This window comes from Ascaphus truei (assembly GCF_040206685.1).
Source record: "Ascaphus truei isolate aAscTru1 chromosome 6 unlocalized genomic scaffold, aAscTru1.hap1 SUPER_6_unloc_1, whole genome shotgun sequence".
NCBI lineage: Eukaryota > Metazoa > Chordata > Amphibia > Anura > Ascaphidae > Ascaphus > Ascaphus truei.
In genome coordinates, this window is record NW_027453833.1 from 216280 (window position 1) to 234976 (window position 18697).

At 59.6% G+C, this 18697-nt stretch overlaps 1 protein-coding gene across 4 annotated transcripts; it reads right to left on the reverse strand.

Annotated features, from left to right (window-relative positions):
• Positions 1-330: 330 nt before the first annotated feature.
• ZNF574 (zinc finger protein 574) lies at positions 331-12997 on the reverse strand. 4 transcript variants are annotated; one of them, XM_075580605.1, is made up of 3 exons: positions 12911-12997; positions 9394-9471; positions 331-4273 (listed from the first exon to the last, which is right to left on the reverse strand). In XM_075580605.1, exon 3 carries the CDS (start codon positions 4231-4233, stop codon positions 1657-1659), a length of 2577 nt encoding a protein of 858 aa, XP_075436720.1. In that variant the 5' UTR covers positions 4234-4273; positions 9394-9471; positions 12911-12997; the 3' UTR covers positions 331-1656. The 4 variants fall into 4 exon arrangements, with proteins under 4 accessions (XP_075436720.1, XP_075436721.1, XP_075436723.1 ...); XM_075580606.1 differs by having other exon boundaries at positions 12892-12956; XM_075580608.1 differs by lacking the exon at positions 12911-12997 and adding an exon at positions 11944-11964.
• Between the last annotated feature and the right edge of the window lie 5700 nt (positions 12998-18697).

The window sequence follows — 18697 nt, forward strand, 5'->3', positions numbered from 1 at the left end:
GAAAGGCGTATTGCGCGAGCACACACACACAGGGAGAGGGGCGTATTGCGCACGCACACACACACAGAGAAAGGAGTGTTGCGCACACACACACACAGAGAAAGGAGTGTTGCGCGCGCACACACACACACACACACACACACACACACACACACACGGAGAGGGGCGTATTGCGCGCGCACACACACACACACACACAGGGAGAGGGGCGTATTGCGCACACACACACACACACACACACACACACACACGGAGAGGGGCGTATTGCGCGCGCGCACACACACACACACGGAGAGGGGCGTATTGCGCGCACACACACACAGAAAAGGGAAGCCTGAAAAAGATGCTTTATTTAATTACACACCTGGTCTAACCAGCAACAGTTACAGCGCCGCTATAAGTGTGTGTGTGTGGGGGGGTGGGGGGGGGGGAGCGAGACGTATGATCAAAATAAAAAAAAGAGAGGGAAGAAGAGAGATGGGGAAGTGCAGGAAAAGAAAAGCAGCCAGAAGTGAGCATGAGAGAGGGGGCGTGAGGATCCCGGGGAGGGGGGGGGGGAGGAGGAAGGAAGAAGGGGGGAGAGGAGGAAGAAGGAAAGGAGGGGGCGGGGAGGTTCCAGGGGGCGGGGAGGTTCCAGGGGGTGGGGAGGAGGGGGTGGGGAGGTTCCAGGGGGCGGGGAGGTTCCAGGGGGTGGGGAGGAGGGGGTGGGGAGGTTCCAGGGGGTGGGGAGGTTCCAGGGGGTGGGGAGGTTCCAGGGGGTGGGGAGGAGGGGGCGGGGAGGTTCCAGGGGGTGGGGAGGAGGGGGCGGGGAGGTTCCAGGGGGTGGGGAGGAGGGGGCGGGGAGGTTCCAGGGGGTGGGGAGGAGGGGGCGGGGAGGTTCCAGGGGGTGGGGAGGAGGGGGCGGGGAGGTTCCAGGGGGTGGGGAGGAGGGGGCGGGGAGGTTCCAGGGGGTGGGGAGGAGGGGGCGGGGAGGTTCCAGGGGGTGGGGAGGAGGGGGCGGGGAGGTTCCAGGGGGTGGGGAGGAGGGGGCGGGGAGGTTCCAGGGGGTGGGGAGGAGGGGGCGGGGAGGTTCCAGGGGGTGGGGAGGAGGGGGCGGGGAGGTTCCAGGGGGTGGGGAGGTTCCAGGGGGTGGGGAGGAGGGGGCGGGGAGGTTCCAGGGGGTGGGGAGGAAGAAGGGGGGAGGGGGTGGGGAGGTTCCAGGGGGTGGGGAGGAGGGGGCGGGGAGGTTCCAGGGGGTGGGGAGGAAGAAGGGGGGAGGGGGTGGGGAGGTTCCAGGGGGTGGGGAGGAGGGGGCGGGGAGGTTCCAGGGGGTGGGGAGGAAGAAGGGGGGAGGGGGTGGGGAGGTTCCAGGGGGTGGGGAGGAGGGGGCGGGGAGGTTCCAGGGGGTGGGGAGGAAGAAGGGGGGAAAGGGCGGGGAGGTTCCAGGGGGTGGGGAGAAAAAAGACTGGGATTGGAGTGGGCAATTACAGGGAAGATAAAAAAAGGTGAATACATTTACTGAAGAGACGAGTGTAAATACCCCGGGTATTAAGGGCATCTGTGCAGACTGAGGGAAGCGGGCACATCCCCCCCCCCCTCACAGGGTGCCCCCCGCCACCCCTCACAGGGTGCCCCCCGCCCCCCCCCCCTCACAGGGTGCCCCCCGCCCCCCCCCCCTCACAGGGTCCCAATCTGGATGCTCCCCAGGTGGATATTTTCCACCTGCAAAGTCTCGAACTGAATGTCCTGCGCGCTGATGGTGCTGCCCTCCGGGAACATCTCCACCGTCTCTATGATGGGGATGGTCTCCACCGTCTCCAGGATGGCCACCGAGAGGTCAGCGGTGAGAGGTTCGGGGGCCGGCGGCTGCTCGCGGTGCAGTTTGCGGTGCTTCCACAGGTTGGAGAATGACCGGTAGGCCCGGCCGCAGTCCGGGCAGGTGTGGGGCCGCTCCCCCGTGTGTATACGGCGGTGCTCAGACAGCCGCACCGCGATGGTGAACGCTTTGCCGCACACTTCGCACTTGAAGGGTTTCTCGCCCGTGTGCAGCCGGCGGTGGTCCTTCAGGTGGGTGGACTGGCGGAAGGCTTTGCCGCAGTCTGGGCAGGGGTAGGGCCGTTCGCCGGTGTGAATCCGGCGGTGAACTTGCAGCGATGTCTCTGTGCTAAACGTCTTGTGGCAGTCCGGGCACTCCAAGTTTTTGGCCCCCGCTTTCTGCTTGCTCCGGGGTGGGGCCGCCGGCTGCCCCTTCACTGCACACCCGTTACCCCCCTTACCGCCCGCGTGTTGCGCCGCGACATGTGCATTCAGGCGGGCGTCAGAATTCACCTTCTTGCCGCACACGGGGCACTCCAGCATCTCGCCCGCTGTGGCCCCCGCTCTGCCGCAGCGGTGATCCTGTAGCCGCTGGGGGCTGGGGAAGTTGGTGCCACAGTCCAAACATCGGTGGGGCAGCTCGCCGCGGTGCCCGAGCTTGTGCACCTCCAGCAGCCTCTTGAGGAGGAAGGAGAGGCCGCACTCCTGGCACTTGTAGGGGTACTCGCCGGTGTGGTGATATTGGTGCATGAGCAGGCGGTACGGGCGGTGGAAGTTCACGCCGCACTCGGTGCACTTGTACGGATATGCCAGCCCGTGCACGAACAGGTGCTGCTGCAGCGTGGAGGACTGGCTGAAGGCCTTGCCGCAGAGCTGGCACTTGTGCGGCTTCTCGCCGGTGTGGGTGAGGCGGTGCCGCAGCAGGTTGGCCTGGGAGTTGAAGGACTTGGTGCAGTCGGTGCAGGAGTACGGCCGCTCCCCGGTGTGCGTCAGCATGTGGTTGCGCAGGTGCGAGCGCTTCTTGAAGGGCTTCCCGCAGGTCGGGCACTTGTGCCGCCGCTCCAGCATGTGCACGAAGCGTTGGTGGCGCAGCAGCTGCGGGAGCTGGGGGAACTCCTTCCCGCACGGCCCGCACAGGAAGCCCCCGTCCGCCGTGGGGAAGGAGTAGGTGCTGGGTTTCTTCTCCTCTGCCGGCGCCGGCGCTTGCGGTTTGTTGCTGTGGCTGCGGCGGTGATACAGGAACTTGGTCATGTTGATGAAGGTCTGTCCGCACTCGCAGGAGTACAGCGGGTTGGGGAGGTGGGAGCGGCGGTGGTACAGCAGGACGGCCTCGCTGGGGTAGCCCAGGCCGCAGTCCATGCACAGGTAGTGGGACTCCCCCCGGTGGGACCTCAGGTGCTTGTCCACCTCTGGGTGGGTGGGGAAGACCTTGCTGCACAGCGGGCAGTTGAAGGGCCCCGCCTGGTGGGAAAGCTGGTGGACCTGCAGCTCCCCAATGCTCTGGAAGGTGTCCCCGCACTGACCGCAGGAGAATACCACCTCACTTTCGGGTCTCCCGCCGGCTCCCGTGGCTTGTTCTCCCACGGGCGAGTCCGATTCTCCGCCTTTCTTCTGCTCGTAGCTGCCGGCGTGGGGCTCTTCCTCCCTCATCGCCTGCTCTCCTGCCTGTCCCGTCGGCGTGGCGGGGAGGGTGTCAGTGGCGGGCTCGCTCCCGTCGGGGGCGCTCTCCTGTCCCAGGAAGTGTGTGGCCTGATGCTCCAGGAACTCCCCCGGCGTCTGGAAGAGCTGCGTGCACTCCGAGCACTTGTACAGCAGGATCTCCACGGGGCAGCCCTCCTCCGTCCCCTCGCTCTTCTTGTAAGAGTGCTCCAGGTCCACCAACACCTGGGTGTGCGAGACCGAGGCCGGCACAGGGGTGGACACGCGGAAATGCTGCTGTCCTGCTACAAAGTGGACCTCCCCGGAACCAGAGGGGGCGCCCACGTACTGCAGCGGGGCTTCCCCGGCCGGGCACTCCGCCTGCAGCAGCACCTTCTGCTGGGGGACATCCTGGGCGTGGAGGTGAGTGTATCGGTGGGCCGTCCACACCTCCTGGCTGCTAAACAGAGCCTTGCAGTCCGGGCACTCATAGTGGATCTGGCTCCGCGACGGGCGCTTGTCCTTGGGGCTGTCGGGCTGAGCCGGGTGCAGGAGCTTGAGGTGCAGCTCCTGGTGGGTGAGGAGGTCTCCGGGGGTCAGCAGGAGCTGCCCGCACTCCAGGCACTGGTACTGGTTCTCCTGAGAGCTGAGGCCCACCACCTGGTACTGAGAATCCTGTGGGTCGGCCGTGTGGCTGTGCTGATGCAGGACCGCGTCCTCTAGGTTGGGGTATTCCTCCCCGCACTCCGAGCACACGTAACGGTGCTCGATGTACAGCACCGTCTCCTCCGCCTCCGTCATGGCGGCATCGCCAGTCCCACAGCGCGAGGTGCAGGGCGGGCTGCGGAGAGAGGGAAACAGGGGCGAGTGAGAGGGCGGGGAGACGGGGCGCGTGAGAGAGGCCGGGGAAACGGGGCGCGCGAGAGAGGCCGGGGAAACAGGGGCGCGCGAGAGAGGCCGGGGAAACGGGGCGCGCGAGAGAGGCCGGGGAAACGGGGCGCGCGAGAGAGGCCGGGGAAACGGGGCGCGTGAGAGAGGCCGGGGAAACGGGGCGCGTGAGAGAGGCCGGGGAAACGGGGCGCGTGAGAGAGGCCGGGGAAACGGGGCGCGTGAGAGAGGCCGGGGAAACGGGGCGCGTGAGAGAGGCCGGGGAAACGGGGAGCGTGAGAGAGGCCGGGGAAACGGGGAGCGTGAGAGAGGCCGGGGAAACGGGGAGCGTGAGAGAGGCCGGGGAAACGGGGCGCGTGAGAGAGGCCGGGGAAACGGGGAGCGTGAGAGAGGCCGGGGAAACGGGGAGCGTGAGAGAGGCCGGGGAAACGGGGAGCGTGAGAGAGGCCTTAGGGAGGCCGGGGAAACGGGGCGCGTAAGAGAGGCCGGGGAGACGGGGCGCGTGAGAGAGGCCGGGGAAACGGGGAGCGTGAGAGAGGCCGGGGAAACGGGGAGCGTGAGAGAGGCCTTAGGGAGGCCGGGGAAACGGGGCGCATGAGAGAGGCCGGGGAAACGGGGCGCGTAAGAGAGGCCGGGGACACGGGGCGCGTGAGAGGCCGGGGAAACGGGGCGCGAGAGAGAGGCCGGGGAAACGGGGAGCGTGAGTGAGGCCGGGGAACGGGGCGCGCAAGAGAGGCCGGGGAAACGGGGCGCATGAGAGGCCGCGGAAACGGGGCGCGTGAGAGGCCGGGGAAACGGGGCGCGTGAGAGAGGCCGGGGAAACGGGGCGCGTGAGGGAGGCCGGGGAAACGGGGCGCGTGAGGGAGGCCGGGGAAACGGGGCGCGTGAGGGAGGCCGGGGAAACGGGGCGCGTTAGAGAGGCCGGGGAAACGGGGAGCGTGAGAGAGGCCGGGGAAACGGGGAGCGTGAGAGAGGCCGGGGAAACGGGGCGCGAGAGAGAGACCGGGGAAACGGGGCGCTTGAGAGAGGCCGGGGAAACGGGGAGCGTTAGAGAGGCCGGGGAAACGGGGCGCGTGAGAGAGGCCGGGGAAACGGGCGCGTGAGAGAGGCCGGGGAAACGGGGCGCGAGAGAGAGACCGGGGAAACGGGGCGCTTGAGAGAGGCCGGGGAAACGGGGAGCGTTAGAGAGGCCGGGGAAACGGGGCGCGAGAGAGAGGCCGGGGAAACGGGGCGCGAGAGAGAGGCCGGGGAAACGGGGAGCGGGAGTGAGGCCGGGGAACGGGGCGCGCGAGAGAGGCCGGGGAAAAAGAGGCGCGTGAGAGAGGCCGGGGAAACGGGGCGCGTTAGAGAGGCCGGGGAAACGGGGCGCGTTAGGGAGGCCAGGGAAACGGGGCGCGTGAGAGAGGCCGGGGAAACGGGGCGCGTTAGGGAGGCCGGGGAAACGGGGCGCGTGAGAGAGGCCGGGGAAACGGGGCGCGTTAGGGAGGCCAGGGAACATTGTGCATGAAGCGGAGGAATAACCAATCTCCTCCATTCTTAATTTCGGTCTCGAGCTGAATTGTTGAACGGTAACGAGCACGTGACTAGGTGTGGGGTGTGGGGGTGTGGGGTGTGGGAGAAATTAGGGACATTTATTCTGGCTTGGTAAAGATGGAGGGTTACGGGGATAAAGGTGAGCGACCGCTATGTGGCTTCACACCCCACAACAATACAATATAAATATCCACTTCTGGGGAAGTGTCAAATTAATTCATTTCATGAGCAAATATCAAGTCCCACTGAGGAAAACATCACCCACAGCCACTCCTACCAACCATCCCAGCCTGGCACTGCCATCCCTCTACTCGCTCACCCAGCCACTCCTACCAACCATCCCAGCCAGGCACTGCCATTCATCTACTCACTCACCCAGCCACTCCTACCAACCATCCCAGCCAGGCACTGCCATCCCTCTACTCACTCACCCAGCCACTCCTACCAACCATCCCAGCCAGGCACTGCCATCCATCTACTCACTCACCCAGCCACTCCTACCAACCATCCCAGCCAGGCACTGCCATCCATCTACTCACTCACCCAGTCACTCCTACCAACCATCCCAGCCAGGCACTGCCATCCCTCTACTCACTCACCGAGTCACTCCTAACGACCATCCCAGCCAGGCACTGCCATCCAGCTACGCACTCACCCAGTCACTCCTACCAACCATCCCAGCCAGGCACTGCCATCCAGCTACTCACTCACCCAGTCACTCCTACCAACCATCCCAGCCAGGCACTGCCATCCCTCTACTCACTCACCCAGTCACTCCTACCAACCATCCTAGCCAGGCACTGCCATCCCTCTACTCACTCACCCAGCCACTCCTACCGACCATCCCAGCCAGGCACTGCCATCCAGCTACTCACTCACCCAGTCACTCCTACCAACCATCCCAGCCAGGCACTGCCACCCATCTACTCACTCACCCAGTCACTCCTACCGACCATCCCAGCCAGGCACTGCCATCCCTCTACTCACTCACCCAGTCACTCCTACCAACCATCCCAGCCAGGCACTGCCATCCAGCTACTCACTCACCCAGTCACTCCTACCAACCATCCCAGCCAGGCACTGCCATCCAGCTACTCACTCACCCAGTCACTGCTACCAACCATCCCAGCCAGGCACTGCCATCCATCTACTCACTCACCCAGCCACTCCTATCGACCATCCCAGCCAGGCACTGCCATCCCTCTACTCACTCACCCAGTCACTCCTACCAACCATCCCAGCCAGGCACTGCCATCCAGCTACTCACTCACCCAGTCACTCCTACCAACCATCCCAGCCAGGCACTGCCATCCAGCTACTCACTCACCCAGTCACTCCTACCGACCATCCCAGCCAGGCACTGCCATCCCTCTACTCACTCACCCAGTCACTCCTACCGACCATCCCAGCCAGGCACTGCCATCCATCTACTCACTCACCCAGTCACTCCTACCGACCACCCCAGCCAGGCACTGCCATCCATCTACTCGCTCACCCAGTCACTCCTACCAACCATCCCAGCCAGGCACTGCCATCCATCTACTCACTCACATAGCCACTCCTACCAACCATCCCAGCCAGGCACTGCCACCCATCTACTCACTCACCCAGTCACTCCTACCAACCATCCCAGCCAGGCACTGCCATCCCTCTACTCACTCACCCAGTCACTCCTACCAACCATCCCAGCCAGGCACTGCCACCCATCTACTCACTCACATAGCCACTCCTACCAACCATCCCAGCCAGGCACTGCCACCCATCTACTCACTCACCCAGTCACTCCTACCAACCATCCCAGCCAGGCACTGCCATCCCTCTACTCACTCACCCAGCCACTCCTACCAACCATCCCAGCCAGGCACTGCCATCCATTTACTCACTCACCCAGTCACTCCTACCAACCATCACAGCCAGGCACTGCCATCCCTCTACTCACTCACCCAGCCACTCCTACCAACCATCCCAGCCAGGCACTGCCATCCATCTACTCACTCACCCAGTCACTCCTACCAACCATCCCAGCCAGGCACTGCCATCCATCTACTCACTCACCCAGCCACTCCTACCAACCATCCCAGCCAGGCACTGCCATCCAGCTACTCACTCACCCAGCCACTCCTACCAACCATCCCAGCCAGGCACTGCCATCCATCTACTCACTCACCCAGTCACTCCTACTAACCATCCCAGCCAGGCACTGCCATTCATCTACTCACTCACCCAGTCACTCCTACCAACCATCACAGCCAGGCACTGCCATCCCTCTACTCACTCACCCAGCCACTCCTACCAACCATCCCAGCCAGGCACTGCCATCCATCTACTCACTCACCCAGCCACTCCTACCAACCATCACAGCCAGGCACTTCCATCCCTCTACTCACTCACCCAGCCACTCCTACCAACCATCCCAACTTGGCACTGCCATTCATCTACTCACTCACCCAGTCACTCCTACCAACCATCCCAGCCAGGCACTGCCATCCCTCTACTCACTCACCCAGTCACTCCTACCAACCATCCCAGCCAGGCACTGCCATCCAGCTACTCGCTCACCCAGTCACTCCTACCAACCATCCCAGCCAGGCACTGCCATTCATCTACTCACTCACCCAGTCACGCCTATCAACCATCCCAGCCAGGCACTGCCATCCATCTACTCACTCACCCAGCCACTCCTACCAACCATCACGTGTCCCTGATGCCTGTGTATTAGGAGGAGGGGGCGAGAGGTACATGTCCCTGATGCCTGTGTATTAGGAGGAGGGGGCGAGAGGTACATGTCCCTGATGCCTGTGTATTAGGAGGAGGGGACGAGAGGTACGTGTCCCTGATGCCTGTGTATTAGGAGGAGGGGGCGAGAGGTACGTGTCCCTGATGCCTGTGTATTAGGAGGAGGGGGCGAGAGGTACGTGTCCCTGTTGCCTGTGTATTAGGAGGAGGGGGCGAGAGGTACGTGTCCCTGTTGCCTGTGTATTAGGAGGAGGGGGCGAGAGGTACGTGTCCCTGATGCCTGTGTATTAGGAGGGTGGGGCGAGAGGTATGTGTCCCTGATGCCTGTGTATTAGTAGGGTGAGAGGTACGTGTCCCTGATGCCTGTGTATTAGGAGGAGGGGGCGAGAGGTACGTGTCCCTGATGCCTGTGTATTATGAGGAGGGGCGAGAGGTACATGTCCCTGTTGCCTGTGTATTAGGAGGAGGGGGCGAGAGGTACGTTTCCCTGATGCCTGTGTATTAGGAGGAGGGGGTGAGAGGTATGTTTCATTCATGCCTCTGTATTAGGAGGGTGAGAGGTATGTTTTCCTGATGCCTGTGTATTAGGAGGAGGGGGCGAGAGGTACGTTTCCCTGATGCCTGTGTATTAGGAGGAGGGGGCGAGAGGTACGTTTCCCTGATGCCTGTGTATTAGGAGGAGGGGGTGAGAGGTATGTTTCCTTCATGCCTCTGTATTAGGAGGGTGAGAGGTATGTTTCCCTGATGCCTGTGTATTAGGAGGGTGAGAGGTACGCCCCGCTCCCCACTCTTTACACCTCTTACCTGTGGATACAGGGACGCACAGACGTACACGCATGCAGCCAGCACTAGGGTGCAGTCAGGGGGCTCAGCAGGAGAATACTACGAGAGAGGGGGAGACACGTGAGACGAGATACAGGATCCGGCCATCTCTACACCATCTGCTTCCAATTACCCCCCCATGTGCCAGGCAGGGAACCCCACATTACATCTCCGTGCCCACAGGGTCAGGCGGGGAACCCCACATTACATCTCCGTGCCCACAGGGTCAGACAGGGAACCCCACATTACATCTCCGTGCCCACAGGGTCAGGCAGGGAACCCCACATTACATCTCCGTGCCCACAGGGTCAGGCAGGGAACCCCACATTACATCTCCGTGCCCACAGGGTCAGGCGGGGAACCCCACATTACATCTCCTGTGCCCACAGGGTCAGGCGGGGAACCCCACATTACATCTCCGTGCCCACAGGGTCAGGCGGGGAACCCCACATTACATCTCCGTGCCCACAGGGTCAGACGGGGAACCCCACATTACATCTCCGTGCCCACAGGGTCAGGCGGGGAACCCCACATTACATCTCCTGTGCCCACAGGGTCAGGCGGGGAACCCCACATTACATCTCCGTGCCCACAGGGTCAGACAGGGAACCCCACATTACATCTCCTGTGCCCACAGGGTCAGGCGGGGAACCCCACATTACATCTCCTGTGCCCACAGGGTCAGGCGGGGAACCCCACATTACATCTCCGTGCCCACAGGGTCAGGCGGGGAACCCCACATTACATCTCCTGTGCCCACAGGGTCAGGCAGGGAACCCCACATTACATCTCCTGTGCCCACAGGGTCAGGCGGGGAACCCCACATTACATCTCCTGTGCCCACAGGGTCAGACAGGGAACCCCACATTACATCTCCGTGCCCACAGGGTCAGACAGGGAACCCCACATTACATCTCCTGTGCCCACAGGGTCAGACAGGGAACCCCACATTACATCTCCTGTGCCCACAAGGTCAGACAGGGAACCCCACATTACATCTCCTGTGCCCACAGGGTCAGACAGGGCACCCCACATTACATCTCCTGTGCCCACAGGGTCAGGCAGGGAACCCCACATTACATCTCCTGTGCCCACAGGGTCAGGCAGGGAACCCCACATTACATCTCCTGTGCCCACAGGGTCAGGCGGGGAACCCCACATTACATCTCCGTGCCCACAGGGTCAGGCGGGGAACCCCACATTATATCTCCTGTGCCCACAGGGTCAGGCAGGGAACCCCACATTACATCTCCTGTGCCCACAGGGTCAGGCAGGGAACCCCACATTACATCTCCTGTGCCCACAGGGTCAGGCGGGGCGCACCGAGGAACCGGTGGAAAGATAAGTGGCTACGTTTGCTTTGCAGCGCTGTACGGGCGCCTGGAGCCGCGGTGTATGCGCATATATATATATATATATACACACACACACACAGAAAAGTAAATACAGGAAAAACAGCACAATTAATGGGAGTCACCACACCAACACAGCTTTATATACAGGTCACACTGAATGCCTCCTTCCCCCCATATCCCTAATACGCATCACCCCCTCCCCGGGACTTCCACCCCAGCCACCCCCTCTTCCCATCGGACACCGCTCAGAATACCTTCTCCACCCCAGGGGCCCCGCTCAGACACCTCCCCCCCCCCCATTCGGGTCCCGCTCCCACCCTCACACCTCCCCTCCTATCCCTCCCCGGGGCATCGCTCTTACCCCTTCCTCCACCAGGCCCCTCTCTCACGCCTCCCTTCCCCAGTGCCGCTGTCTCACCCCTCCCACACACCACACTTCCACCCAACCCTGACACCTCTCCCCCCGGGGACCCGCTCTCACCCCTCCCACACCCCGCTCTCTCCTCTCACCCCTGGGCCCTCCCCCCTCCCCGCAATTCACTCTTGGGCCCTGCTCTCTCCCCTCTCCTTGCTCTCACCCCCCTCATCTCGCTCTCACCCCCTTCCCTCTTCTCGCTCTCACCCCCCTCCTTCTCCTTGCTCTCACCCCCCTCCCTCTCAATGCCCCCCCTTCTCCTCGCTCTCTCCCCACTCCCTCTCCTTGCTCTCTCCCCCCCTCCCTCTCACTGCCCCCTCTCCCCCTGCTCGTTCCCCCTCCCTCTCCTCGCTCCCTCCCCCCTCCCTCCCCTCGTTCTCTCCCTCACCTCACTGTCCCGTCCCCTTCTCCCCCCCTCCCCCCACTCCCTCTCCCCCTGCTCACTCCTCACTGTTCCCCTCCCTCCCCTCACTTTTCCCCTCCATCCCTCCCCCTTCTCCCCTCACTGTCCCTCTCCCCCCCTCCCCCTTCTCCCCTCACTGTCCCTCTCCCCTCACTGTCATCCCCGCTGTTGTCCCCCCATCTTCCCTCGCTGTCGTCGTCCCCCCTCACCCCTCGCTGTCCCCCCCCCCCACCCCTCGCTGTCGTCGTCCCCTCACCCCTCGCTGTCGTCCCCCCCCTCACCCCTCGCTGTCGTCCCCCCCCTCACCCCTCGCTGTCGTCCCCCCCCCTCACCCCTCGCTGTCGCCCCCCCCCCCTCACCCCTCGCTGTCGTCCCCTTCTCTCCTCGCTGTCGTCCCCTTCTCCCCTCGCTGTCGTCCCCTTCTCCCCTCGCTGCCGTCCCCTTCTCCCCTCGCTGCCGTCCCCTTCTCCCCTCGCTGCCGTCCCCTTCTCCCCTCGCTGCCGTCCCCTTCTCCCCTCGCTGTCGTCCCCCCTCTCTCACCCTACCCCCGCTCTCACCCCCTAACCCCTGGGCCTCTCACATCTCCCCTCGCTGTCCCCGTCCCCCCTCTCTCACCCCCTACCCCCGCTCTCACCACTACCCCCGGGCCCCGCTCTCACCCCTACCCCCGGGCCCCGCTCTCACCCCTACACCCGGGCCCCGCTCTCACCACTACCCCCGCTCTCCGCTCTCACCACTACCCCCGATCTCCGCTCTCACCACTACCCCCGCTCTCACCACTACCCCCGGGACCCGCTCTCACCCCTACCCCCGGGACCCGCTCTCACCCCTACCCCCGGGACCCGCTCTCACCCCTACCCCCGGGCCCCGCGCTCCCCCCTACCCCCGGGCCCCGCTCTCCCCCCGGGCCCCGCTCTCCCCCCCACCCCCGGGCCCCGCTCTCCCCCCGGCCCCGCTCTCCCCCCCACCCCCGCTCTCCCCCCGGCCCCGCTCTCCCCCCCACCCCCGGGCCCCGCTCTCCCCCCCGGGCCCCGCTCTCACCCCTACCCCCGGGCCCCCGCTCTCCCCCCGGGCCCCCGCTCTCACCCCTACCCCCGGGCCCCCGCTCTCCCCCCGGGCCCCCGCTCTCCCCCCCGGGCCCCCGCTCTCCCCCCCGGGCCCCGCGCTCACCTCTCCCCTCACTGTCCCCCCGGGCCCCCGCTCTCCCCCCCGGGCCCCCGCTCTCACCCCCGGGCCCCCGCTCTCCCCCCCGGGCCCCCGCTCTCCCCCCCGGGCCCCCGCTCTCCTCCCCGGGCCCCCGCTCTCACCCCCGGGCCCCGCTCTCACCCCTGGGCCCCGCTCTCCCCGCTTCTCTCGTCCACACAGCGATGCTCTCAGCACCTCAAAATAAACTGACTGCCCATTGGCCGCTGTGACCCAGATCCCAACCAATCAGGATCCCGCACGGCCAGCAGCGCACCTAGCGTCATGGAGGAGGGAGGATCACGTGACGATTTCACCGGCAGTCAGGAGTCGCCATCTTGTGTGTGGGCAAAACCTTCTTCCTATACATCATATACTGTATACACTCACCCATATATTTATATATACACACACCCCATATACCCTCACCCCTATATACACTCACACCCTCTATACATACACACACCCCACATATATACTATATATATATATATATATATATATATATATATATATACTCACACCCTCTATACATATACACCCCCCCATATACACTCACCCCCTATATACACACACGCCCTATGTACATATACACTCACACCCTATATATATATATATACACACACCCCTATACACTCACTATATATATATATATATATATATATATATATATATACACACACACAGTGGTTGACAAATCACCAAAAAATCTACTCGCCACACAAAAAAATCTACTCGCCACCTAGTACCAAACGTGTGCTGCTTGGGCCAATATTTACTCGCCCGGGGGTTAAATCCACTCGCCCGGGGCGAGCAAATGTATAGGTTTGTCGAACACTGTATATATATATATATATATATATTTATATATATATATATATATATATATATATATATATACTCACACCCTCTATACATGTACACCCCCCATATACACCCCCCCTATGTACATATACACTCACACCATATATATATATATATATATATATATATATATATATATATATATATATATATATATATATATATATATATATATCTCTCTCAAAAAAACAATATGAAGTAGCGCCGCTAAATAACCAGTTAATTATAAATATTAATTATAAATTACTAGTGGGAGAGACAATAGCTGATTGGATAGGCTTGAAGGGGCAGCTAGATAGGGCTAGTACACTATGATAAAACTTTTAAAATAAACAAATGGCAATGCAATCTCCTGACAAAAAACCCTAAAGGAAAAAATATAAAAAATCTAAAAAATGTATTTATTAATAAAAAATATATAGAAAAAATTGTCAAAAGATAAAAATATATAATAAAAAACCTTCAATACATAAAGTCCTGTACCAGTGGAAATGTCCTTGGTTTCTTGCAGCCCGTTTCAAAGGGATCACCAGTCCTTTTTGTGAACCCCTGCACAAAGGAACTACTAATGCTGTGTTTTACCTGTGGCTCCAGGAGCTCTAAGCCTCCGCTGTTGGGGAGCCTGGGGTCTTACCCTCTCTTATCATGGTGCAGCGCCTCCACTTACCCAGGATCCCCATTGTAGAGAATCTACCCTGAGTAAGAAACATAACAACTGTATTGTGCAACAAGCAACCTTTTACTATGATACTAACTAATACGATAATGCAGACACATAACATGCATTGAACCCTTACACGTTATAATCAAACATTTCACACTGTGGCTCGGCCACACCTTTATAGGGTTAATGTCCTGTACACAGGTGGCTCTGCCACTCTCCCAAGGAGTATGTCCTGCAACTAGTAGTTGTATTGAATAGTTTACTGGCACACTAGTGCCCCCAATTAGTTAGTGGGAGGCGGGATCAGCGCCTGGAGACCGGTGTAGGTGCACTTGTTGACTAACAATACCTCCCGGTCACTGCGGTGACCACACCACTTCACAAAGGGTCCGTAGTGTTGCTCCAGCCTTGCGCCGACACTCTGCTCTGCTGTGCGGTCTGTTCTCCAGACCAAGATGGCGTCCGCAACTCTTGCAAATGAACCAGCACTAATGGGATGCTTCCCTAAATGCTACGGCCGTCCCTACAAAAGCGGCAGCCTACGGTGACAGGGGTTATACTCCTGGGGGGCTGGGGAACGTATCTGTCCTAAGCGGAAGGGTCACTGACCCTCCGCTCGCACACACGAGGTTCCGCCACCTTCCTCCTTCTCTCTCTCTCACTCGTGTGTCTGCCCACACGCTTCCTGTCTCTTCCCTATCCAGAGTCTCACACCCTATTGGTCCCCAGCCTCAGCTGACTCCTCCACAGTTCACAGTTCAGAGTTCAACCCCCAAAGTCCCGCCGGATTGGTTGCCGTTCGCGCGCTTTCCTCGCGCATGCGCAGCCTTGCTATTCACACAGTGACCTTACTGGCAAAAGAACAGTATGGCGCTTCCTGCATTAGTAACAGCGCGGAACCCACACATATATGTACACATCCTTACATTCTCCCCTCTCCAGAATCCAACGTCCCCGCTGGACTACCTACATGTATGAACTTATTTACACAGCCCTTCTCCCTTAAATTAGGTTACACATTTCATTGAACAGTACCACCATAGATTGCATTCTATGCCGAGCCCACTGCTGAGCCTCATAATGGGGTGCCCCAAATTGATCGTACGCCATTCTCATGGGAGGCTGACTGGTTCTTTGACTTCGCCGAGGTTGGTCCTCCTCGGCTTCCTCCGCAGAGTATCCAGTCTCAACTGGTGTTTCCATCTCTACCCTTGAGGGGTTTTCAGCATTAGTAAAGTCTCTCTGGGGTGTGAAACATGGGCTTTGTGGATCTAATGACTGACTCATTGGGGTCAGATTGTCAAGTTTCGGGCCAAGAGGCTCTTTACCCGTAGCTCCTTCGGGAGATGCCCCCGCGGCCGGAAGGCCCCTTTGAGAGGTTCCTTCCATCGGATCCTCAGAGGTGGCAAGTTTTACAGTCTCTAGGCCATCCTCTGGGTTTCCAACTTCTCCATCTATTGGTGTAGCGGGTAGTTCCAACTCGTCGTTCCCTACTTGAGGTATGGGAAGCAGGTGATTCCTATGCCACACTTTTACGCGGCCTTCGGAGTCCTTGATCCGATACACGGGAAGGCCAGGCATCTGTGACTCCACCTCGTACACACCTTCCCGCCAACGGTCAGCCAATTTATGTTTCCCAGGGACACCTAAGTTGCGTAAGAGAACCGCATCCCCGGGGTGAATTTCCTTGTGCCGCACCTTGTGATCATAGCGTCTTTTATTTCCCGCATTCAATTGCGCTGTCGCTCTTTCAGCCAATTTATAGGCCTGCTGTAGACTATCCCGTAACCGCTGTACGTATCGAAAGTGCGTTCTGTTGGATACCCCATCGGTAGATATCCGCAGTCGCACATCCACCGGTAATCGGGCTTCTCTTCCGAACATCAAAAAGTACGGGGTGTACCCTGTGGACTCATGCCGGGTACAATTATAAGCATGTACCAATGTCTCCACGTGCTTACTCCACTCCGTCTTTTGTGAGCCTGTCAGGGTTCCTAACATATCTAATAAAGTGCGGTTGAACCGTTCGGGCAAAGCATCCCCTTCGGGGTGGTACGGGGTGGTACGTGACTTGGCAATGTTCAGTAGTGTTAGCAATTCCTTTATCAGTGTACTCTCAAAGTCCCTGCCCTGATCAGAGTGAAGGCGATTTGGTAATCCATAATGAATGAAATACTTTTCCCACAGGACTCGGGCCACCGTTACGGCCTTCTGATCTTTCGTAGGGAACGCCTGGGCGTACCTGGTGTAGTGGTCAGTAATTACTAGTACATTGCTAATGCCCCGGCTGTCGGGCTCAATACAGAGAAAATCCATACACACCAGATCCATGGGGCCCGAACTTTTCAAGTGCGCCATGGGAGCCGCCCTGGTGGGCAGTGTTTTCCTTTGTAAGCAGCGATTACACCTTCGACAATGCTGTTCCACGGACTCTCTCATCCTAGGCCAGTAGAATCTATCCTGTAGTAGCCCGAATGTCTTATCAATGCCCAGATGGCGATGGTCATCGTGGAGGGCCCGAAGGACCATATTCCTCAAGCGCTCCGGCAGGAACAGCTGACGCCGATCGGGATGGTTGTGATATGGGATCACCCGATATAACAAACAATTGTCCATTTCGAACTTTCCAAACTAGTTCAACAGGAGTTTCACCAAGTTTTTGGGGGCTTGCTTAAGTATAGAGGGATTTTCTTGTTGTACCGCTTGACGGGCCAGCTCCACTATCGGGTCTTGAGTCTGGTAATGCACTAGATCCCTCCACGAGATGATGTTATCTTCCGTGATATTCATCCCTTCTCGACCCTGATAGGCCCGGGGAATGGCTCGCGAGTGGCATCCCAAAGAATCAGCAACCCGTAGTTCCGAGAATGCCACCTGATTATTGACTACCGCAGCCACAGAGCAGAGAGCACGGATTCCGGGACCCGGTATTTCTTCCCATACTTCCTCATCAGGGGTGGATTGAAGGCCGGGTCGACGAGACAGGGCGTCGGCCCCTATGTTGGTGGGTCCTGGTTTGTATTTAAGATTGAAACTGTAGTTGGCCAGGGCAGCTAACCAACGGTGTCCCGTAGCGTCCAATTTGGCGGACGTATTTATATAGGTCATGGGATTATTGTCCGTGCATACTTCGAACTGTACCCCATACAGGTAGTCGTGCAGCTTGTCCACCACTGCCCATTTCAAGGCCAAAAATTCCAGTTTATGGACCGGGTAGTTCTGCTCACTAGGTGTCAAGCTTCGGCTCGCATATGCCACTGGGCGGAGCCCCGTCTCATACTTCTGATGCAGAACAGCCCCCAGCCCACTAAGGCTGGCGTCTACATGTAGGACGTATTCACGTTCCGGATCTGCATAGGCCAAGACCGGGGCCTGGGTGAGGCTGGTTTTTAAGTTCAGGAATGCCTGTTCACATTCTGGGGTCCATTTCTCCCCAAAGGGTGTTTGCGCCGTGACCCCTTTTTGTTCTGTCTCTCCCGGATAGATCTTTAAAAGATTGTTCAACAGCTTGGCTTTGCTGGAATAGCCTTCCACGAACCGCCGGTAGTAGCCACAAAATCCCAAGAATGACCGCAACTCTTGGACATTATGGGGTCTAGGGCAATTCACCACAGCCTCTATCTTCCCTGGATCGGTGGACACTCCTTCAGCCGACACGATGTGGCCCACATACGTCACGGAGGACCGACAGAACTTGCATTTGTCCAGAGACAGTTTGAGGCCCTCCTCCTGAAGTCTATCCAGTACCTTCATCAGCCTCTCGGAGTGTTCCTCTAGAGTTCGCCCGAACACTATAATGTCATCCAGGTACACTAAGCATTCTTGCGGGTTCAGGTCTCCGAGAGTCTTTTCCATCAATCTCTGGAATGTGGCCGGGGCCCCGCAGATCCCTTGCGGCATGTGAGTAAACTGATAAAATCCTAATGGGCAGATGAAGGCAGTCTTTTCTTGGTCCTCCTGGCCCATGGGTACTTGCTAGTATCCGGACCTAAGATCGAGCACACTGAACCATTTACTTCCCGTCAGAGCGTTCAAGAGATCCTCGATTCGGGGCAGTGTGTACTGATCGGGGATGGTGCGGGTATTCAGGGTTCTGTAATCCACGCAGAGACGGACCGTCCCGTTCTTTTTGCGGACTACCACGATGGGTGAGGCGTAAGGGCTACGAGATCCTTGCACGATGCCAGCCCCCTCCATCTCGGCGAGTAATCTCCTCACCTCTTCGACGTCCCGGGGTGCGAGCCGGCGGGAGCGCTCCCGGAAGGGGGTAGCGTCGCTCATTCGGATGGTATGGTGGGCACTGCGACTGCACCCCACATCCATATCACTAGTGGAGAACACGCTCCTTCGGTCTTGTAGCTCGACTTGCAGTCTCTTCCTCCATTCATCCGGGAGCGGAGAGT

Bases quoted from the DNA above. Each gene is read 5' to 3' on its own strand.
- ZNF574 (XM_075580605.1), bottom strand. From the start codon at position 4,233: ATGACGGAGGCGGAGGAGACGGTGCTGTACATCGAGCACCGTTACGTG.